This window comes from Oncorhynchus tshawytscha, linkage group LG31, assembly GCF_018296145.1.
Source record: "Oncorhynchus tshawytscha isolate Ot180627B linkage group LG31, Otsh_v2.0, whole genome shotgun sequence".
In the NCBI taxonomy this organism is placed as follows: domain Eukaryota; kingdom Metazoa; phylum Chordata; class Actinopteri; order Salmoniformes; family Salmonidae; genus Oncorhynchus; species Oncorhynchus tshawytscha.
Genome location: NC_056459.1, coordinates 9706540 through 9730470, shown reverse-complemented (window position 1 = coordinate 9730470; position 23931 = coordinate 9706540). Strand labels below are relative to the sequence as shown.

The following is a 23931-nucleotide window of genomic DNA, read 5'->3' as shown; positions in this document are numbered from 1 at the left end:
GTACGAAAAGTGACAGAGAATTGCCGTTTTTGGGCGAAATCAGGCTTGACAGATCCCATCTAGGAAAAACAAGTCCAAAGTTTGATTGATTCAGCCTTTAAAAAGTGTTTTGAATCTAGAGAGAATTTACTGATGTTGCCACTTTCTTTACTTAGCATGCATCAATATCTGTTTTCAAGCCCTTGATTAGAAAAACATGTAATACTGTTCTCGGTTGAATACGGCGTAGATGGTTAGTTTCAGATAGTATCTCCTTAGCTTGTGTTTTCAATGACCATATGTGGTATTATATCAACACACATTTGCAAATACACACACACACTTCTATATGATAAATGTCTCTGCATGATTCAAACGAATGTACATACATTTTGGATCCTTCAATCCCTAGTTTAACACATAATTTTATGATAACTTCATCCATCAATACAGCATGTTCCATTAATTGGGCTCTAAAACAGGACCTGTAGTATAGTAAGTGCCACAGTGGCTCAGTAGTCTGATGACTACCATCAGTCAGTGTAAGATTCATTACAGAAGTCATTATTTGGAGGCCCGATATAAAAACAGCCCCATGTTACATATTAACCAACAGCTCCAACTTCTCATGCTGAAAAACATTGATAAAAGGCACTGTTATCTTGTTCCAGGCCCGATCGTATCTGCCGGCTGCCCTTAGTGTAATCAAGAAGCACAATGGGCCATAGATTTCCTTCATTCAGGCAATGGACTTTTGCTGAGCTCTGCCAAGGACAGGCCCTGTGTGTGTGTGTGTGTGTGTGTGTGTGTGTGTACAGTGGTATACATGCAGCCAAGGCCTGAGACTGTTGCCTATACCCAATGTTTTATATAGGAACAGAGTCCATTGTGAAAGAGGGAGTGTTGTTGGTTTAAATATCCTCTAGAAACACCTTGAAGAGTGACAGGCAAGAGAAGCTGAAAAGCACATGGTGAGGACAGGAGAGAAATCACTGGGCAAAACAAAAAACAACACTATTTTAGGGTAGATAGAATTTTCAATTTCTTGGGTGCAAAAGAGATTCCAATGTATTGGGCCCATAGTAAAATGGGTGATGCTGAGCAAAGGAACAAGTAGTGACGAATATCCGGTCTACATTTAGTCTCATATGGTTCAGTTGGAAGTTTAGAATGCTCTCAACATTCAAAAACCTTTACCGATGATTTTTAAATCTATTTTGTCCATCTTTATTGTACAATCTGGAAATAGTAAGTGATACTTTATGGTTCCCAAACAAATTTACTTTCAAGTGAAATTTCTAGTCTGTGATAAATTACAAATAGTTAAATATGGCCAGCCAGAAGTTTGTTTATGCAGTCATCCTTGCCGTGTCAAGTTTACACTAGTCATTGCAAAGACAATAGCTTCAGACTTTTCCCACATGTTGTTTCCACCAAACTACTACACCTACCACATCTTCAGTTTTTCCATGGGCACTCTTCCCCCCCCTCCCTAGTAAAGTAGGTAATGAATGTGTTATCCTGGGCTCTGCCCCATGGTTAGACTCTGGGCTGCTCAGACTAAAAGCATTATTATAGGTTGTTGAGATTACTGTGGTATCAGAAACAGCTGCTTGTAATAAAACACAAGATGGAGTATGAAATGTGCACAGGCTGGGTGAAACCTCTCGTAACAGTAAAAGTATCTTCCTGCAACTTTGCACAGTGAAATTCTGAAACACACTGAAACAGGGGAACTTAAATTAGAGTTTAGTTCCTCACAGCAAATGTAACAGAAGTTATTATCAACAGTGATTTCTTTAGAGATTTTTGCTGTCAATCTGAGTCTGAAGACTAATTCAAACTTGAAAATGTTTGATTTCCCTAAACTCAAAAATATTCTACAGTTATCCCTAAACTGCTCAACTGGGTATAATTTGTCTGTGCAGGATTCCTTAAGTGACAGACAGACAAATTACTTTTTCATATACACTTGAGGACGTGCACCTTCAAAAGTAAATGGCTCTTTCAAGTAAACAAACACATACATAAAATATTGACTGTATTTTCAGGAGGGGAAAAAGGCCAGAAGCCAAGAAAACACTCAAAGGTTTGCGAAACACTTACTCTCCTCTCACACATCTGTACACCAACGTTCTCATAGGAGGACTGTATAACACATGACCAATTAAAAACAGAGCAAAGAGGGAGACCCAGGAAAAGACTGCAACATTAACAGAGACTGAAAAGTAGGTACATTGCATCCTGGAATATCTACTGTCTGAGATTAGAAATCTTAAGCATATGAAACAAAACGTTAACAAAGAACTTAAAAATCTGGCTCCAAAGCTGATAAAAATAAGGGCAGTCGTAAAACATTAAAAACAAATAATTATAATAATTTCTATGCAAACTCACTCATACTGCAAGCGTTTGAACTGTAGTAGGCATCTAAATAGAATATGACAACAGTTGGTCCATTTAGCGGTCATGAGTCAAGACAACTTGTGACCTGTTATTTTTCGTATAACAAAAATCAGCCATCACTTTCTCTCTGCAGTATTATAGGCTCTGCAATTTCCTCTAACCTGAATTGTAGATTGTCATTGAAACAGAAAGCCCATAAGGTTACCTTACAGAATAGCTAAAAAGCTAATGAGCATGTCTCAGCTTAGAATGACAGGGGGCAATTCTAAGACTAACACTGTGCAATAGGAGACCCAAGTTGCCATGGTTTTTGATCAATTTGTGGCATGGTTGACATAACCCTGCTGAACTTACAGTCCAACTGGCTGAGAGCTTTTAGATAAAGCCAATTGAGATCGAGATTAGTTACTGCATCTTACGTTCAGCTTGCAAATGCTTAGAAGTGGACTGCTCAACAAGACTACTACCCCCCCCCAAATAAAAAGGAACATTCGGGATGGGTCAATTCTATAAGCATTCAGTGTAGAATTGTGCACACCACACACATTTTCTTTAAACACCAAGAGAGCGAGTCTATGGGACACTACAGAAGGGAATGAAAATATAAATAGAATGTTATGTCACATACCGGATAGGTGCAGAGAAATGTGTTTTTTACAGGGTCAGCCATAGTAGTACAGCATCCCTGGAACAAATTTGGGTTAAGTGCCTTGCTCAAGGGCATATCGATAAGATTTTTTTCCCCCCTTGTCGGCTTGGGTATTCAAACCAGCAACCTTCCGGGTTAGTGCCACAACTCCCTAACAGCTAGGCTACCTGCCAATGCTATCCAGTGTTCAGATTGGCTGGTGTTAAATCATGCATGGTAGTAAAAAAAAAAAAAGCACCTACTATATAAAAGGCATAACTTTGGCAATAATACTGAAGGTAGAAGTATGTACACGAGGGGGTGTCTATGAGAAACTTGGTGTGTTTGTAAGAAAGACAGTGACTAATGGTGGAATGTGTGAGATTATGTCTAAGAACTGTCCACGTGAAACATGCAAAGTGCCAAAACATTAGCACTGTAGGCCTACAAGTGACCACTCCCACCCCTGGATGTCTACAGTGCTGCTAGGATTGGATCTCAAACTACAACAGACAAGTAGTGGGTGGAGCCAAGGTAGATGCCACATCCTGCTTGTCAATTGAGGAACTTCACTTCCAAAACCAAAAATACCAATTTGGCCACTGCACTTTAGCAATAGATATGAAAAATGTGTGCTTGTCAGGAAACAGATGGGCTCAATTTCCACCATGCACTACTTATAAAGGCATTATAATCGTTAAAGGCACAACACTTTTAAAAGGGCAAACGCCCCCCTTCTGAGTCAAGAATAAAGAAGACCTGTTTGTTTGCGTTATTGCAAGATCAGTATCACACTTGTGAGACGGTCTTGTTAGAGAAATATGAAATGTTCGGACAATCCCTTGCTTGAGACGGAGACAAAAATGGGAAAATCCGTATCCACCAGTAGCTGATACCTCTTATGTTTAATCAAAGCAACCTAAAAGCAACCTAAAAGCCCACAAATAATCCCATCCAGTCCCCAGTGCTGAGTGAGAATCCAGGGTACTTCCCCCTCTTCATGGCAGGAGTCATGTCCCATTTTAAACTGGTGATGGAGGCTGAAAGGGATTCTGGGAAATAAAGTCATTGTTTTAGATCTTTGTTTTTTTATTCTGCCATTTGCGGTGGTCATTGTGGGCCTAAGTGCAATATGCAGAGTTGGTCCATGCATGTTGGCTTGAGGCTGGGTCCGATGAAGGGGGAAATGAGGAACTCACATCGAGTCTCTGGATTGGTCCATATGTCTGAAACCGCAACAAAACCTCATGTCATTGGTCAACAGCAGTTTCTGAATAAAAAGTCTAACCTTGTTGAATAATATCAGATCCTCCCAAAAAATAATGATCTTAAATCCACAGAGTATGTAGTTAAGTGTTTAAAACACGTTTTCATAGAACTTAGGATAAGTTCATTGTCAACTTTTGGGGAAGTACAAAAGATAGTGAAAGCCATCCATTCACATTGCTTGACAAACACCCCCATCTAAAATAAACAAAAAAACAAATAAACACTGTCAGCTGGACTTTCCAAATTTTCCCCAGAATTTCATCATATTTATTTAACCCCTAAGTATTAGCCAGAGTGAGTGTGTGTGCACAAGTGTGTGTACTGGAATATATAGAAGGTACTTACTGGCTATAAGAGGCTGCTTCTGCCATTGGTGCTGGGTCCTTTGGACCTCATCTGTTCCTGGACTGACCCTGACTGCAGAGGAGACAAAAAGTCAAACATCACTCCCTGGTAGAATTATGTAAAATACAGGGGAGTATCAGCCAGCAAGAATCGGGGATATTGACAATCTGACCTGCTTTCTGGTATTATATGACATGTAGTCAGTCGTGTCACAAATGTGCTATTAAAGAGTTGGTTGACAGCACCTTCATGATACTGTGACAACACTGTGGTTGCCAAGTAAGTGCCCTTTGTTCACTCACAACGATATGTTGATATTTCATATCCCGAATGGGAACACACTGTAGCCCCACAATCCCTAGCAGAAGTAAATAGTTGATGGATAAACTAGGTGTGCGCATGTGTAAATACAAACTAACTTTGCAACATTCGAACTTAAAACAAACCTGTAGTGGGAACACTGACGGCACAGAAGGTGAGGCAGTGTCAAGATTACACAGAGCTGTTTCGTAATGGTGTTATGTAATCATGCTGCACAATAAGATATAGGCAGCAGGGGAAAAAAAAGGTATGCCCAAACGCACTTTAGCCCAGCTTAAACAAAAAGGCAGCCGTGTTTGTCTACCACACCTGTTTGCACTGTTCCAGTGCATTGACTGCAATTAAAAATGGGCCTTCTATCACTATCAGGGTTTTGTCATTGTTTGCAATGGAGCCGCTGGCTTAGTGTAAACACGAAACATATACACGACTCTCATTCGGCATTAAAAGCTCATTAATGCGTTTAAAGGTCGTCAATGCTAAACAAACAAGACTTGGTCACTGGTGAGTTGACTTGATTTTCAGCGGGATGTCAGAGTTCCATTTCATCCAGGCACAGGAAGTAGCTCTTGTTTTGGGTTCCTGTGCTAGAGGATTGGGGGGGATCATTTACCAGTGTTGCGGGACACAGAGTGGGCCTTTCATTTAGCAGCCAAGGCCTTCCAGCTGTGTCCCCTGTCACTGTCCCTTCTCTGTGTGCCCTCTGGAATCCCTCCCAGGGAGGGAGGAGGGACTGAGCAATAGAACCTAGGGAACATCATGGCATGAAGTGGTAGGAACACTTCCGCCTCTTGCACAGGCTGAGCCTTGTTCAAAAGTGGGCAGGTGGTTGGCTGGCAATGGGCCAGTTAACTGAATGTCTATTAGCCAACGAATGGGGGTGGGACTAGTGTAGCAGTTAATGTATCAAAGCTTCATTAGTGTTTTTGTATTAATTGTTGTCCAAAGAAAACCTCTGGATGATACCAGTTACCTGGATTGTAACATGCTGCAATTATGTTTTACGCAATATCCTCCATTTCACTCGATGATACAATTTTGCTGCAGACAAGACTTGATCCAAGTGTTGAAATAACAGTTCAGGTATGGTGCAAATTAAACATGTCATTTGTGTGTAAAGCAAAGAACAAATAACAGAAGTATTCACTACGGGCAGCCCAACGGCAATTGTTAAGAGATTGATCGGTCATGATCACTGACTGACGCATCATTCTTCTAAAACAATGATTACGAAATGTGTAAAAGGATGATTTTTCATTAAAGTAGCCAAAACCTTATACATACCGGCGGCAAACCTTCTGCCATCTCCCCAGAGCCAATGTGTGTGAGGTGCATAAAGTTTGTCGGCTCTCCGATCATGCTGCGGTCAATCTTCTTCCTCCTCTTCTTCTGAAACAAATGCAGGAGGTCAGTGACCAGTGACCTATAGTAATTAAAATATGGCTAGACAACTGCATAGGACAGTGGCTGTGCAACCAAAATGTGATTTTCATTCAGAAGATGCTCTGAAATTATAACATAAACATGCAATTAACCAAACAATGATCTACCATTTTTCTGTCTTCAAATAAGCAGCTTGTACTATTAGAGATACAGGAGAGGAATGCTTATTTGGTTATATATGTATACCATGAGGTAGTTTTTGATCATGGGATGAAATAATATAGAACAAACAGAAGTTTATGCTGGATAGTAAACCATGTTGAAAAAGCCTCTGAGAAAAAACTTCCAGAAGTAATCTAGCGGGAAAATTTTAAAAAGTCATTTAAACAAAAAAAACGTGGCTTATGTATAACAAGAATAATAAATTAATCTTCATGCGATATGTAAGCCATAAAAATAGGCTTTTTAATTTGTCACTATATTAGTTTATGCAGACTGGCAGATGCCATATCCATTGACCATCAACCTTTGGCTATTTTAAGTGCTACATAAGCAACTTTGACCAATGTTTACATCAAAAGAAACAAAAAACATGCTGCTGACCAAAGGTTAAACCCCGGTCATACTGTATTCTATGAGCTAGTGATGCAACTAAAACAAAGTAGACCACTGTGTGGGTGGCACGTGGGGGACTTTTCTTCTTGACGTCATCTTGAATTCTGAGGATCTGTTGGCGCATGCATACATACCCAATGAATCAGGCATTTCACCCACCCATTCTTGTTGCTACATCTTCATTGCAGAGGAAAATCGGGTGTCATTCCCACAGACTCATAAAGACAGCCTTATGACCATCTTGGCAAGCATATTTTGCTACCAAATTGAGTCAGTGAACACCCAGCAATGCCAGGAATTGAAATCAATGAACATATGTAATCAAATCTAGGCAGCATAAGGTATATCTATACTCTTTTGACATTCTTTGTTAAATCAAGTAGGAACATCTGTGTATATCGACTTCGAAGTATCAATACGGCAACATTACAAGGCATACCCAACCTAACCAAATACCCAGCTGGTTGGCATCCACTGAAGTTGCAGCCATGCAGGCCATGAGTCATACCAAACCTCAGAAATAAGCCCTGGACTATAATGTCGCTTAATTGGGAGGAATGCCATCCCGTGGCTGATTGATGGATGTCTAGCTAAATTGGTCAGCTGTGTGTGCTGCAAAAGAGAAAGTCGCTTAGCAACTTATTTTATTTCAACCACTTGGTGTCAGTAACCCTTTGGCATAGGCTATGCTTAGAAAAGTGGGTAGCAATTACATGACTTACATTTAGGAAGTTAGGCATACCCCAACTACCAACATCTCATGAGAACATCAGTAAAAAGAGTCTTCTTCCAAAATTGACACGCCCCTACCCTTTCGAGACAGTTACATGTAAATCCTTGCCTGTGTTTATTGAAAGCGATGTCTCTGTATTGTCCTCCCCCACAATAGAACAAACACAGGCCCTAAAAATAAAAAAGAGGAAGGAGAGAGGGAAAATGCCCTCCCATGGGACAGAGGCCCAGACCGCATCCTCTCTCCTGAGCCGCCGGGTTTCATTGTTGGTGAGTGGGAACGGACGGACACAACCCGCCATTACGCAACACTCCCTGCAAAACCTGGGCCAGGAAAGAGTGAGGGTCAGGAAGGGTACCGCCCTGAGGAGGTCAAGGGTCAGTGGTCGCTTCTGGAGAGCAAAAGGGAAGTTCTTACACTTTCCGGTGAAACACTGATATTTTGTGTCATCAATAGGACCTCTATAATGCACGCTAGGATTCCATAAAATGTTTTGCTTTGAAACATCAAGCTACTATAGGTCCAGGCATTATACTTCTCTGGACAGATCAATACAAATTGTTAGGGTCTCCACATCAGACAGAAATGTAAGATATTAAGGACATGCTTATCTATACAGTGCGTCCCCATATGATGCCTACATTACTGATGGACACATAACTACGCATGGTCAATAGTGCATTCGGAAAGTATTCAGACCCCTTGACTTTTTCCACATTTTGTTACGTTACAGCCTTATTCTAAAATGGATTAAATAAAATAAATTTAAAAAAAAAATCTACCTACACACAATTCCCCATAATGACGAAGTGAAAACAAGTTTTTGGAATGTTGGCAAAAACAGAAATACCTTATTTACATAGGAATTCAAACCCTTTGCTATGAGACTCGAAATTGAGCTCAGGTGCAACCTGTTTCCATTGATCATCCTTGAGATGTTTCTACAACTTGATCAGAGTCCACCTGTGGTAAATTCAACTGATTGGACATGATTTAGAAAGGCACACACCTGTCTATATAAGGTCCCACAGTTGACAGTGCATGTCAGAGCAAAAACCAAGCCATGAAATCAAAGGAATTGTCTGTAGAGCTCTGAGACATCATTGTGTCGAGGAACAGATCTGGGAAAGGGTGCCAAAACATGTCTGCAGCATTGAAGGTCCCCAAGAATATAGCAGCCTCCATTACTCTTAAATGGAATAAGTTTGGACCCACCTAGACTCTTCCTAGAGCTGGTCACCTGGCCAAACTGAGCAATCGGGGGCTGAAGGGCCTTGATCAGGGAGGTGACCAGGAACCCGATGGTCACTAACAGAGCTCCAGAGTTCCTCTGTGGAGAACCTTCTAGAAGGACAACCATCTCTGCAGCACTCCACCAATCAGGTCTTTATGGTAGAGTGGCCAGACAGAAGCCACTCCTCAGTAAAAGGCACAAGACAGCCCGCTTGGAGTTTGCAAAACGCACCTAAAGGACTCAGACCATGAGAAATAAGATTCCCTGGTCTGATGAAACCAAGATTGAACTTTTTGGCCTGAATGCAGAGCGTCACGCCTGGAGGAAACCTGGCACCATCTCTACGGTGACGCATGGTGGTGGCAGAATCATGATGTGGGGATGTTATTCAGCAAAGGGACTGGGAGACTAGCCAAGATCAAGGGAAAGAGGGTTCCTTGATGAAGACCACTCTGGACCTCAGACTGGGGCGAAGGTTCACCTTCCAACAGGACAACAACCCTAAACATACAGCCAAGACAACGCAGGAGTGGCTTCGGGACAAGTCTCTTGTCCTTGAGTGGCCCAGCCAGAGTCCGGACTTGAACATTTTATTTAAAAATTATTATTTTTTACCTTTATTTAACCAGGCAAGTCAGTTAAGAACAAATTCTTATTTTCAATGACAGCCTAGGAACAGTGGGTTAACTGCTTGTTCAGGTGCAGAACGACAGATTTGTACCTTGTCAGCTTGGGGGTTTGAACTTGTAACCTTCCGGTTACGAGTCCAACGCTCTAACCACTAACCACTAGGCTACCCTGCCGCCCCGGAGAGACCTGAAAATAGCTGTGCAGCGACACTCCACATCCAACCTGAAAGAGCATGAGAGAAACTCCCCAAATACAGGTGAAAGGGAGAGAAACTCCCCAAATACAGGTGAAAGGGAGAGAAACTCCCCAAATACAGGTGTTTGAGAAAAGTCGAGGCTGTAGTTGCTGCCAAAGTTGCTTCAACAAAGTACTTTTAATTTAAAAAAAAATATATATATATATATATATATATATACACACATTTGCTTTTTCATTATTGGGTATTGTGGGAACTATTTAATCCATTTTAGAATAAGGCTGTAACGTAAGAAAATGAAAAAGTCAAGGGGTCTGAATACTTTCCAAACGCACTGTATAGCACAGGCAACGTCTCTTTGTTGAACATGTGCTATGGGTCAGATGGTCAGTGAATTCTAATGGCTGTAATTCACCCTAAGTATAGTGAGTGTGCAATAAATCAAAGATGGCGCTCCTTCAAGATATCGCTCATGATGTGGATGCCACTGAACTGCAAGCTATAAAACGTCACCCGTTTAAAGACATCAGCCGGTAAGTGATTGCAGATGGAGTCTGAAAAACACCAGAAATACATCAGCCTTTGCCAACAGATTTATTGGACTTTGATGCATTTAAAAAAGGGTCCCCCATAACATCTTGGCGTAAAATCTAATGGGTAAAGAGGTCTTTCGGGCAGTGGTTCACTTTAGGCTGTTCTAAGCATGCATTTAAGACTCCAAAAATATTTGTTTTCAAGTTCTAGTGTGGTCAGAGTAAGCTTGCTTGGCTGCCTGGGATGCCCAAACCTTGCCTTTGGGTACTATACTTGCAAGACTTGCCAGGGACCTCCACAACCTCAAACATATTGTGGCATGAGAGGGTTGAATAGAAGTGGTCAGGGTCTAATATAGAGCATGCTTGTGGAGTATAGTCCATAGTCTATTACTAGTCTCTATACAACTATTAGATGGGGAATTTTGTGAAACCTGACATAGAGAACATTTTATATAAGACTCTACATGAGTAAATAAGAGGCAGCTGGCCCAGACTCACCGGTGGGGGTTTGGCCACCACGCAGCAGCCCATCTTGTGCCAGAACTCGCTCATTCCCGGGCTCCGCCGGTTCAGTGCCCTGCTCTCTGTCGCCGCCTTGCAGGCTGGTGAAGACAGGTAGCCCCTGTGACCCTCAATTTTGGGATAGTCCTGGTGCATCCAGATCCCTTGCATCAGATAGCCAAAGTGGGTCAATCCCCAAACCCAGCACCTGCAAAATATCAGGTCCTGATTCTCTCAAGCCTCCCGGTGTCTTAATCCTTCTTCTGGTATCCAGTCAGATTAAAGTCCTTAGGGTTTAATCTGTTGAGACAGGAGTTTATTAAAATGATAGCCAATGTAATGTGAACATGGTCCTACTAGTTCATTTTATTTTGATGAAACATATCACTGAAAACCTACTAAGGCAGCGCCGTACCGGTATACTTTTTACTTGATTCTGCCCAAACCAGCGTCTTGTCTTGAACAGTGTTTTGCACCATTTCAAAATAATGCAATTCTTTGGGAGTTAGTCTTCTTCCTACTTGGGCCTCACCCCACCCCACCCTCTGGTCCAGGTTCCAACCGAAGGAAACACAAATCAGGCATAACATGTCTAACATATTGCTTCACAAACAAGTGACAAGCACATTAGACATGGGAAAGACATTCCAAGGGTGGAAAACATCTAAGCATCCTCCATTCGCCTCTAGGTTGTTCCTGTCTCGTCCCATGGAAGTCAAAACACACCGGAGGTCCATCTCTGAAGCCATTTATATTCCCTCTGCAGTGTGAAAGAAAGTTCTGCCAAGACCATTACACTTCATAAAGTTGGTTTATACTACTTAGTGTCGTCGTTTATTGCCATGTTTAAGATTGTCACTGATGATCCGTTAAGCCAAATTAGAGCTGCAGCTTTTTTTTTGAGAGTAGTGGTTACCGCTTGCTCTGACGATTCGGCTTCTTTCTACAGGTTGTTTTTCCACCACTGGGTTTGGACTTCAGTTTCCTTTGGGCCCGCTGCCGATCGTTTGATTACCCTTTTCATAATGACATGGCTCTCGTCCAGCTCTGTTTTATCATGCCCAGAGGCTGTGTGAGACAGGGAGGAAACTGTTAAGGAATGTGTATGGTGGAGTCTCTCTCGACTCGCTCACACACACACACACACTCTCTCTCTCTCTCTCTCTCTCTCTCTCTCTCTCTCTCTAACCCGATACAAAAATACTGTAGAAATAACCTCCTTCAAAAATTAAAATTAGCACATTGTTCTGGAAAACATTTGGGCGGGGCAAAGTAAGATTAAAACTACACAGTGTGGGTTGCTTGATAGCACATTGCTGGCATATGGGCACCACCGTGGTTTTAACAGGTAAGCTACTAGCCTGACACTACTTTGAGTCAACTGGCCGCTCACTGTATAGTTCCCTTACTAAAAAGTCCATTTGGTTAACAGTCATCAGGGCAGTCAGAAAGTTAGTATCCTGATGTACAGTAAAAGCATCGGGTTGTAGAAGATGGGTGGACGTGGAGAAGTTCTCAACCCCCATGGATGAGGTGGAAGTCTGCACACACACGTATGATGATGGACGGCAAGGCAGGCACTGCCAAAAACACTGGCCCATCATTATATCACCAAGGCCCTCCAGGCTGGCACAAGTCAAACAGGACACAGGCATCTGTAGAGTAGACACTAGTTGAGCCATCCTTGCTCGGTGGGGTTCAGACAGGCAAAGTCTGGGTCGAACTTCTCTCTACATTGACCTCTTACCATATTCCCCCGAAGCAGGTGCACTTAATGATTATAGTGGGGACACACACAGCATTGTGAGAACACCGTACTCGGAAGGAGGGCTAGAACTGTCTGTAGGACAGAACTGGGGCTCAGAATATCTCCTGTGGCACACTATTTAAAAGGAGAGTAACCTCATGACCAAGCTTCCCATGATTCACAGGACGACAAGAACAGAGGAAGGGGGTGCGGGGGGGACGACGACAAACTCAGTGCAGTTGAAATACTTGTCCCGTGAGGTAAGGATTAACGGAAACTCCCGCTTTGGGCTCATCTGGTCTCTGACGGCATGCTCATCATCTTGTATAAATAAACCGGCTCTCCAGAGATCTGGGGCCATCTCGTTCTAATTTGAGGTTTCCCCCGAAGAGCAGCCTAACCTCTTCAGAAGAGTGCCAGTCCAGTTCTGTACTACTGGAGTCTCATCTGTTAAAGTGCTGGTTAGACCTTGATAAGATGGTGCCAATTGTAGATGTTCAAGTCCGCAGCCGTTTATTTGTTCAACTACCACTGGCAACCATGTGGGAACTGGGAAGAATCCTTCTGGGTCCCCAGAAGAGATTATTTCCCCCCACCCGACTTGTCATCTTAGCATTAAAAATGGCCAAGGTGGTTTTTCAGACCATACAAAATGTACAAATGGTTGACAGTTTAAAATAGTTCTTAACCCTGCCAGGATCCCTTGAGACAATGCCCCTTTGGTGCCAAAACCATCCAGCGGCCGACCTTCTACGAACGCATGTGTGTCTTTGTATTGACAGAGTGAGAACTCACAAAGTACAGTGAAAACTGAGGTTGTCTGAGAGTGTATTACCTTAGTGGATTTCAAAAGTCAACTCTGTCCAAAACACACAATGGAATCCTCCTGCCCTCACTCACTGGACTCAGTGTCAGTCTACATTAACATGATCCTTAGTGCAGCCAAGGCGTCCCTGTTATCTGTGCTGAACGGGGCGGCAGGGTAGCCTGGTCTGGTTATTGGACTAGTAACCGAAAGGTTGCAAGTTCGAATCCCCGAGCTGACAAGGTACAAATCTGTCGTTCTGCCCCTGAACAGGCAGTTAACCCACTGTTCCTAGGCAGTCATTGAAAATAAGAATTTGTTCTTAACTGACTTGCCTAGTAAAAAAATAAAATTAAAAAAAAGACAGGCAGAAAAGCCAAAACAAGAAGGATGACAAAAGAAGCACTGTGAGACTAACCTTATTAAATGACACTAAGCGTGACATGACAAACACTGCAATATAGCTACAGTAGCATGTGATGCATCATGAATCCCGTTTTCAGAAGTTCTCACCTAACCCAGTTTCTCTCGTGAAAGGGGAAATTGATTAAATTATTGCCTTCAAGAAAATACGTTTTCAGAAAAGTCAACAACTTGACCTTTCTAAGGCAGTTAGCATAACTGCTATTCTCAGTATGGGTTTGTTCATGTCATTTCCCCATGGGTAGGCTGACAGTGATGCTACTTCCTGCTAACAACACTGACGTGGCTAAAAATTCCTCAGACCTGCCCACATACTCCCCATGTAAGATATATGTGGCTAAACACATTTCATTACAGCCCCTTCTTCCAAATAGTCAGAATGAACAGCAGATTTATATAAAAACATCAATGGCTATCCCCAGTCTATATTCAAAAGAGATCCCGCTATAACTTGCTGGGATTTAGTTAATTGAGAAACAATACAACAGGCAAGCGATACTGATGAAAAAGATGTTGATCCCTGACTAATGACCAGCTCACAACACACACCAAGGCTAGTAGAGAGTAACCTAACAATGCAATAACCAATTAATCGATCCAGCTCTAATAGCGCTACATGTGAGCTGGCAAAGATACTGTAGGGTTTCATACACTGGTCGTGACCCTCAAACCTCAACTCGTTCAACGATATCTAAAGCCTTGTTCAAACTGCAAGCCTTAATGCTCAAATCAGTTTTGGAATTACTGACTGTCCAAACAGTTAAATAAAAACAGCAAGTGTGTGTTCAAACAGCAGTCGTTTGCTGACATGGCTATGCTTGTTGTCATATACTGAACAAAAATATTTTAAAAAAGGCAACATGCAACAACTTCTACGATTTTACTGAGTTACAGTTCATATGAGGAAATCAGTCAATTAAAATAGATTCATTAGGCCCTAATCTATGAACGTCACATGACTGGGCAGAGGCACAGCCATGGGTGGGCCTGGGAGAGCATAGGGCCACCCACTTCAGAGGCAGGCCCAGCCAATCAGAATGAGTTTCTCCCCCACAAAAAGGGCTTTATTACAGACTGAAATTTAGGAGTATTTCTTCAGCTGTCCAGGTGGCTCTTCTCAGACGATCCCGCAGGTGAAGAAGCTGGATGTGGAGGTCCTGGGCTTACATGATTACATGTGGTCTGCGGTTGTGAGGGCAGATGGACATACTGCCAAATTCTTGAAAATGACATTGAGGCAGTTTATGATAAAGATTAACATTAAATTCTCTGGTAATAGCTCTGGTGGACCTTCCTGTAGTCAGCATGACAATTGCACCCTCCCTCAAGACATCTGTGGCATTGTGTTGTGTGACAAAACTGCACATTTTAGAGTGTTGTTTTAATGTCCCAGCACAAAGTGCACCTGTGTAATGATAATGCTATTTAATTAGTTACTTGACATGCCACACAAGTCAGGTGGATGGATTATCTTAGAAAATTAGAAATGCTCACTAACAGAGATGTGCACAAATTTGTGCACAACTTAAGATAAATAATTGCGGAGATCTTTTCTTTCAGCTCATGAAACATGGGACCAACACTTTCCATGTTGCATTTATATGTGTTCAGTGTAGTAACAACAGGTGTGTGCGCAGTGGTGTAGGCCGATTGGTGGTGGTGCTCGTGCTTCCTAATCATCAAGTTATGTAGCAAGCTAAGGTGACACCAATGCAGGTCATGGACGTTTACCAGTTGCTTTGAATGTTCAAAATAAATTGTGTAAGAACAACTTTAAAGCCTCAAAAAGGATAAGATCTAACTTTCAAAACTAGTCCTTTTGGCTAACCACAGCAGACAACTAGCTAGCTGTTTAGCTATGTAGTACATGCACTAATTTGTTTGTAAACAATTAACAAGCTACCATCTCACATTCTTGTCAATTCTAGCAAGCATTCTAGCTAGCAAGCAACAAAATATGCCAAATAACTCTAAAACCACATTTGAACCCCCAAATGCTGATGCTCCAGATACTCAACTAGTCTAAAGAAGGACAGCTTTATTGCTTCTTTAATCATCACAGATGTTTTCAGTTGTGCTAACAACTGCAAAAGGGTTTTCTAATGATCAATTAGCCTTTTAAAATGATAAACTTGGATTAGCTAACCCAACGTGCTATTGGAACACAGGAGGGACAGTTGCTGATAATGGGCCTCTGTACGCCTATGTGGATATTCCATGACAAATCTGCCATTTCTAGCTACAATAATAATTTACAACGTTAACAATGTCTACACTGTATTTGATCAATTTGATGTTTTTTTTTTTTTAAATGGACAAGTGCTTTTCTTTCAAAAACAAGGACATTTCTAAGTGACCCCAAACTTTTGAACGGTAGTGTATGTAGCAACTCCAGATTGCCCCTTTAATGGTCACAAACAGATGACATGCTCAATAGCTACACCCCTATAAAATAAACGTTTGCAAATGAAATAGTCCTGCCAGCTACCTACCTACCTACCAACTAGGTCAAATATAGACAGTGAGCCACATCCAAGAGAAGTGGAAAAGGAGGGGAGTGGTCTTTGACGGAAGAATTACAATGAGACCTTTCATGGGGTCTGGTTAAAACTTTCCAACTGGTTAACGGCACTTTTTTTTTTTTTTTAATTGTCCGACGTCAGTTTTCAAGCAATGGCTTAAGAACAACATGGCTCTTTCACGGAATCCAGTGCACTGCCATCCACGATTAGACGGATGGTTCAGGTGTTTATATTTGCTTTGGAACGCTGAGGTCTTTGGGACGGTTGCTTTAACATATAATTTTTATTTTTTTTAAAATTTGAAATGCATCTGTGTAGTGATGCCCGCCTGGCAGTAAATTAAAAGCAGGTAGGCCTAAATTGATATAGTAGGTGATGATAGGTCTCTTCAAAATCAAGTTAGATGTTTTCAGGTCTGAAAGAGGTCTAGTGTTGATGTGTCCATTGTCCACATTATCTATTGTGTAGTGTGCAACTATGTTTCAATTTCAAATGAATGGGGAGAGAACCATTAGTCCATACCGGGAGTTCTCATAGTGCTCCGTCCACCCATAATGAGTTACCGGTAGGCCTACTGAAAAAGGTCTCCAAAGTAAGACACTCCCCTCATGAAAGGTTAAGTATGGTCAATGTGCACATGAAAGTTTCACTTACAGTATAATTTGAAACAAACAAAAAAATTAAGTAAGAAGTAGGTATTGGTCTGAAGCCAAAAAAAGGTACGTCACATGAGCACTACATTGCCTACTTCACCCATGCTCTACCAAGGTTTTCCAGCAAACAGCTTTTACTTACGACAGTAGATCTGCTGATATATTGTACTTCAAACAATGTGCAGGAAAGTTGCTTAGGATTCAAACCTTCTCAAACAGCCTACTTCATACTCTTAGAGGTGCTCCCACAATAATGTGATTTGTACTGCATACAAGATAAAGACTTGGATTCTTCCTCTACTATTAAGTTTTTTTTTAAAATTTGATTATATGAAAGCAAGCTTTGCTTCTATACTTACAAGACCATCTGGCTTGATTGAGTGAGCTGTTTTGTCTTGTAGTAATGTATGTGGTACGTGCCTGTTATTTTCCATTTAAAATGGTCATTTATTTAAGCAATACATGTCACTAAGAAAAATATTTCATAATACCATAAATTTACGGTCAAAAGGTGTGCAACATAACAAGTGGTTGTGTGTTGGACCGTCACTCAGTTCTATTCGCCTCTATCTGCATTCCTGATGTCTGTAACCATTAGCTAATCTGTGTAATATTGATTTAGGCTCAAAACCACTTGTTTTGCAAACATGGTCCTGTTTTATCAATTGCTGTGCTGATCAAGGGACAGTTCAATGTCAAATAAATATGCATCTTAAAGTTGTTTGTATTTGTACTTATTTTTGTAGTAAAGATGGTGACACTACAATAAAACACATTTAGAACTACAATATGTATTTTTTAGATATATGCCTACTGCCTAATGATAGATATACATTATTTTAATATCAGGACACTAAAGTAAATTATCCTGCTGAAGAGTATTAATTTGGCTGTTTGAGGAGGTTTGAATCCTGAGAAACCTGCCTACAAATTGTTTGAAGTACAATAGACCAACATAGTTACTGTAGTAGGTTGTGGAAAATATTGGAGATCAAGAAAAAGAAGGAGCAAGCGCTGTGTGTACATTGTGTGAAAAAAAGCCGAATTTGTGAAATTGTTTATCCGACATTATTTGAACACTCAAACAGGCAACACAAGCTGGATCTGTCCTATTTCTGGATAGACAGAGATAGCCAGGCACATTTAACAGTTAGGCTATTGATTATAGACCTAATTAAGTTGGAGTTCCCTCTCGCTCGCTCGCTTTTCTTAAACAATTAAGGCAACGGCGGTTCTCGTCTCCTGACTCCACTGCTGCCTCCACCCGCATTGTTCTCAACATCAATATGCTAAGTAACTTCGCTATTATGCACATAGCAACATGGTCTAGGAAAAGGCGCCAATTAAACACTGCACTGATGTTTCATAACCGCGGACAGCGTCCGCTATCCAATTTGTTATTAATTTACATTTTTATTAGTGTTGCACCATTGTGTGTAATATAACCATATACAATTTCAGTAGCACGCCTTAGAGTGATGGACTGTGCCATCCCCACAGCAGGGTAGCCTAGTGGTTAGAGTGTTGGACTAGTAACCAAAAGGAACCCCAAGCTGGGGAATCCCAAAGCTGACAAGGTACAAATCTGTCGTTCTGCCCCTGAACAGGCAGTTACCCCACTATTCCTAGGCAGTCATTGAAATTAAGAATTTGTTCTTAACTGACTTGCCTAGTTAAATAAAAGGTAAACAATCGATTAGTACACTCAAACAGGCGCAAATCAGACCGATGTCTTGCTAGCGACAGGTAGTGGGGGTGAAGAGAACATTTTTTTGCATTTTTCTGAATTATAATCAATTTGAAGCGCAATGTTAAATTCAAATCTCCATACCATCATATCTAAGCCAGTTGAGCAGTAGCAACTTTAAAAAATAAAAAAAATCTAAATTTGAATTTAACTTGAGCTTACTTGAGACGCAGACGTCTCACCTAGAGCTCTAGAAATGCACATGCGCGACGCTATATGCTAATGGTATTAGTTAAAACGCAAACGTTCATTAAAATACACATGTTTGGTATTAAAATAAAGCTACAGTCATTGTGAATCTAGCCACCGTGTCAGATTTTTAAAATGCTTTTCGGCGAAAGCATGAGAAGCTATTATCTGATAGCATGCAACACCCCAAAAGACCCGTAGGGGATGTAAACAAAAGAATTAGCATAGTCGGCGCTACACAAACCGCACAATAAAATATAAAACATTAATTACCTTTGACCATCTTCTTTCTTTGCACACCTTGATGTCCCATAATCAATACTGGGTCTTTTTTGGATTAAATCGGTCCATATATAGCCTAGATATCGATCTATGAAGACTGTGTGGAAAACGGAAAAAAGAGCGTTTCATAACGTAACGTCATTTTTAAAAGTTAAAAATTCGACGATAAACTTTTACAAAACACTTCGAAATACCTTTCTAATGCAACTTTAGGTATAACTACACGTTAATAAGCTATAAAAATCATCAGGAGGCGATGTAAATTCGATAGCCTGCCGTGTGGAAAAATGTCCGGAGAAAAAGACAGACAATGCCTCGGGTTGGTGGTCGGAGAGAATCGGTTCCCTTTGGGCGGATCTACCAAGAATCAATTCAGATTCAAATGAGGAGACTCTATAGATCCTGTGGTAGCTGTAGGTACTGCAAGCTTGGCCAAATATATTACGGTTCACCTTTAACAATTCATGGGAGTGGCGCATGGATACTTTTTTCCATCTCCAGTGATCAGATTTTCCTGCGCTTTTCGATGAAACAGACGTTCTGTTATAGTCACAGCCGTGATTTAAACAGTTTTGGAAACGTCTGAGTGTTTTCTATCCACACATACTAATCATATGCATATACTATATTCCTGGCCTGAGTAGCAGGACGCCAAAATGTTGCGCGATTTTTAACAGAATTTCAGAAAAAGTAGGGGGGAAGCTTAAGAAGTTTTAACATTGCGCTTCAAATTGATTATAATTCAGAAAAATGCAAAAAAATGTTCTCTTCACCCCCACTACCTGTCGCTAATATGACAGTGTACATTAGGTGTCCTAAAGAAAGGAGCAACTTCAAACATTCCTATCTGCAACAAGGACAAAGTAAAATGTACAGGAAAGAATGCAGTTAATGTCACAGTGGGATCCTCGACCTCCATGACTCAATGCAGCTAGTTTGACATTTCCTGCCATCTTTGTTGGAATTATCAGCCCAGTGTGCGACAGGTCATAGGTTACACCACAGAGTTCCACACTAGCAGGGCTAAAGTACACTCTCCATATACCAGGCTCAGCTGTGCATGTTGGCTGTTCGGATCATCTCAGACATGAACTGAAAACACCAACAAACTAAAGACAGAATACTCATGGCTTTATACCAAAGAGTAGAAACAACAGTAGAGACAACTTCCAAATCCAGTGGTTGGAATTTGAGGTGACGTAAAGTAATAGTAAACAAAACTGGATTCTGCACGGATTGATTAAGGCATTTTTACAATCATCCACCGTGTAGCAATCCTCGCTATATGAGAAACGTTACAATTCCCACCAAGTGGACTATCCCCATTGGTGCAATGCACTGGGTAAACACCCAGTCTTTCACGCCAGCGACCCTGGTTCACTTTCCTGCCGTTCGCTACAATATTATCAAGCTGAAGAACTCCACATTGAGGTTGGAGCAGAGTACTGAAGGGGAGCCAAATCCAGCACTGACCAACGGGCTTTCCCATAATGGAGAAGCAATAGTCTGAGACAATTTCCAGTCTCATCCCAAAACTATGTCCTCCTGAAAATAGACCACAATGGCTTACTTTACCCCATGCATTCAACCGACTTTGAGCCACTGTCGCCAGCCTGACTTCCTTAAGTCTTAGACCTCTAATTTGGGACTGCCCAAAAATGTTTTGTCGAGTCATGCACAGGCTATGCAATTTGTCAAGCACTCTTCTTTTCAAGGAATGAATACTCAGTGTCTAGTTTAAAACATTAAATGTAAGTGAACAATACACAACAGAACATTGAATGAAAGCTGAGAGAGGGCTTGAATTACTCAAGCCCTTGATCATTACTCTGTTCCATTACACATGAGTCATTGGATGAAGGCATCTTCTGTATGGAGGAAGATTTGTTAAGAGCCCTGACACTCAGTCTGAACATTAACACACATCGTTTGTGGTACGGTTTTGGAAGCATAAAAAGGACCTCATCTTTCATATCAGCAACAAATAATAATAAACCACTACTGGTCAAAGGTTTTAGAACACCTACTCCAAAAAGGTTTTTATTTTTTAAAACTATTTTCTACATTGTAGAATAATAGTGAAGACATGAAAATTATTAAATAACATATGGAGTCATGTAGTAAGCAAAAAAAGTGTTAAAACAAAATATATTTTATATTTGAGATTCTTCAAATAGCCACCATTTGCCTTGATGACAGCTTTGTGCACTCTTGGCATTCGCTCAACCAGCTTCACCTGGAATGTTTTTCCAACAGTCTTGAAGGAGTTCCAACATATGCATGCTAAGCACTTGTTGGCTGCTTTTCCTTCGCTCCATGGTCCAACTCATTGCATACAGTCTTCATTTGTTTGAGGTTGGGGGATTGTGGAGGCCAGGTCATCTGATGCAGCACTCCATCGCTCTCCTTCTCGGTCAAAAAGCCCTTACACAGCCTGGGGGTGTGTTTGGGTCATTGTCTTATTGAAAAACAAGCGCAAACCAGATGGGATGGCGTAGCGCTGCATAATGCTGTGGCCATGCTGATTTAGTGTGCCTTGAATTCTAAATAAAATCAGACAGTGTCACCAGCAAAGCACGCCCACACCATAACACCTCCTCCCCATACTTTACGGTGGAAAATACATATGCAGAGATCATCTGTTCACCAAAACCACATCTCACAAAGACACGGAGGTCGGAACCTAAAGTCTCCAATTTGGACTCCAGACCAAGGGACAACTTTCCACCGGTCTAATGTCCATTGCTCATGTTTCTTGGCCCAAGCAAGTCTCTTCTTATTGGTGTCCTTTAGTAGTGGTTTCTTTGCAGCAATTCAACCATGAAGGCCTGATTCACACAGTCTCCTCTGAACAGTTGATGTTGAGATGTGTGTTACTTGATCTCTGTCAAGCATTTATTTGACCTGCAATTTCTGAGGCTGGTAACTCTAATGAACTTATCCTCTGCAGCAGAGGTATCCCTTGGTCTTCCTTTCCTGTGGCGGTCCTCATGAGAGCCAGTTTCATCATAGCGCTTGATGGTTTTTGCAACTGCATTTGAAGAAACTTACAAAGTTCTTCAAATGTTCCAGATTACTTTAAGACACGAAGGTCAGTCAGTGATGGACTGTCATTTCTCTTTGCTTATTTGAGCTGTTCTTGCCATATGGACTTGGTCTTTACCAAATAGGGCTATCTTCTGTATACCAACCCTACCTTGTCACAACACAACTGATTGGCTCTGATACATTAAGAAGGAAATAAAATTTCACAAATTAACTTATGCCGCCACACCCGTTATTTGAAATACATACCAGCTGACTACCTCATGAAGCTGGTTGAGAGAATGCCAAGAGTGTGCAAAGCTGTCATCAAGGCAAAGGGTGGCTATTTGAAGAATCGCTACATTGTAGAAAATACTAAAAAGAAAAACCCTTGAATGAGTAGGTGTTCTAAAACTTTTGACCGGTAGTGTATACATTTTTTTTATTGATACCATCTTTTTGGGTCAGTGTTCCCAAACAGCTAAATCTCCATGTTACAGCGCGTTTTAATTAAATAATACCACCTATGCTAATTAGCTATCTAGCATGCGCCTAACACCTGTGTGCGTAATGGAAGAAGGCAGCCAGAAACGTGTTGCAACTGACAGTATTATTCAGTGACAACTGTGATAAAGGCAGTTTAAACAGGGTACAGAAAGTGTATATTTTGAATGTGTTAAATTATTTTGAAGTGATGTAAAAAGTAAAAGGCTTTATATTTCTAGAACCGTATCATAATTGAGAATCGATTCATGTTTAAAGATGGAGTATTTGGCTGTTTTTCCTACCAGAGCCAGTCTACCTCTGAAAATAACATTAGGTCCTTTGACCTTAACGAGTAACGGTAGGCTCTTTAAGTATCCACGGCGGAGGAAGTTTGATATACTTTACCAACACTTCCTTCCCCACGGAAAACATCATTTATCCTTCAAATAGCAACGACTTGAGTTTGATAGAATCAGGTATTTTAAAACAATGAATCAATGTTGAAAATATCAAAGTGCAGGCAGATCTAGATTCTAGGCAACATTAACAAAATTGTCTCTGGGTTTGGCCAACTACAACCCTAATCAGTTAGAGAAACAATGTAACAATGACCACGTACCCACTTTCATTGACATAGTTAATAGGCTAGCCTACATGAAGAGGAAACTCTAAATAGCGGCATACGTTTGGAGCTATCTTACCTCCGTTCTTAAATGTGCCCAAACAATTTGGATAGCCAGTAGCAAAAGTATCCGTTTGATGCCTTTTCAAACACCAACGTATAGCACCGACCGCACGTATGCTGTTTCTCTCCGTTTTTGAGGTGTGGTTCCAAGTTGTTCAATCAGGAAATTCAGATGTTTTAAAATACTTGTTCAAAAGCATATTTTTGCCGGTAAAGTCAAACAGCACCCCTTATGGACATAAACGCACTTTGCGTTTTGAAATTAGATTAATTCCTTCGTGTCATCATAAAGTCAACACTGCAACCTACAGGGCAATTGCAGGTATAGGCCTATTCTTACCATTCAATCCAATCCCATTTTCAATAAACCTACGCCGTATGTAGTGGACTGAACATGGACCCAGGATGTGCCTATTTATGCTTTTCATAATATCATATGATGATATAGCCCAACGTTTATCAGCAAATTGTCCAACTTTATTAGCCTATCATTATATTACATTATTATTATTACATTATCGGTATAGCCTTGATCATTATTGGTCGATTTTCGCAAAAATGACTGTATTTTGCCGTAATTGAATAGCAACCC

General features: G+C 41.1%; 1 protein-coding gene across 3 annotated transcripts; it reads right to left on the bottom strand.

Moving 5' to 3' along the window:
• Positions 1-2003: 2003 nt before the first annotated feature.
• LOC112229762 (CDC42 small effector protein 1) lies at positions 2004-23530 on the bottom strand. Of its 3 annotated transcripts, none has more exons than XM_024395781.2 (5): positions 23356-23530; positions 10774-11076; positions 6233-6337; positions 4628-4699; positions 2004-4239 (listed from the first exon to the last, which is right to left on the bottom strand). In XM_024395781.2, exons 2-4 carry the CDS (start codon positions 10945-10947, stop codon positions 4631-4633), a joined length of 348 nt encoding a protein of 115 aa, XP_024251549.1. In that variant the 5' UTR covers positions 10948-11076; positions 23356-23530; the 3' UTR covers positions 2004-4239; positions 4628-4630. The 3 variants fall into 3 exon arrangements, with proteins under 3 accessions (XP_024251549.1, XP_024251548.1, XP_024251547.1); XM_024395780.2 differs by lacking the exon at positions 23356-23530 and adding an exon at positions 19136-19157; XM_024395779.2 differs by lacking the exon at positions 23356-23530 and adding an exon at positions 11192-11818.
• Between the last annotated feature and the right edge of the window lie 401 nt (positions 23531-23931).

Coding starts and splice junctions, on each gene's coding strand:
- LOC112229762 (XM_024395781.2), bottom strand. CDS start 10,947: ATGCAAGGGATCTGGATGCACCAGGACTATCCCAAAATTGAGGGTCAC. Junction 6,338..10,773: donor TGGTGGCCAAACCCCCACCG/GTGAGTCTGGGC, acceptor CATTTGTTTCAG/AAGAAGAGGAGGAAGAAGAT. Junction 4,700..6,232: donor TGGCAGAAGGTTTGCCGCCG/GTATGTATAAGG, acceptor TCTCCTCTGCAG/TCAGGGTCAGTCCAGGAACA.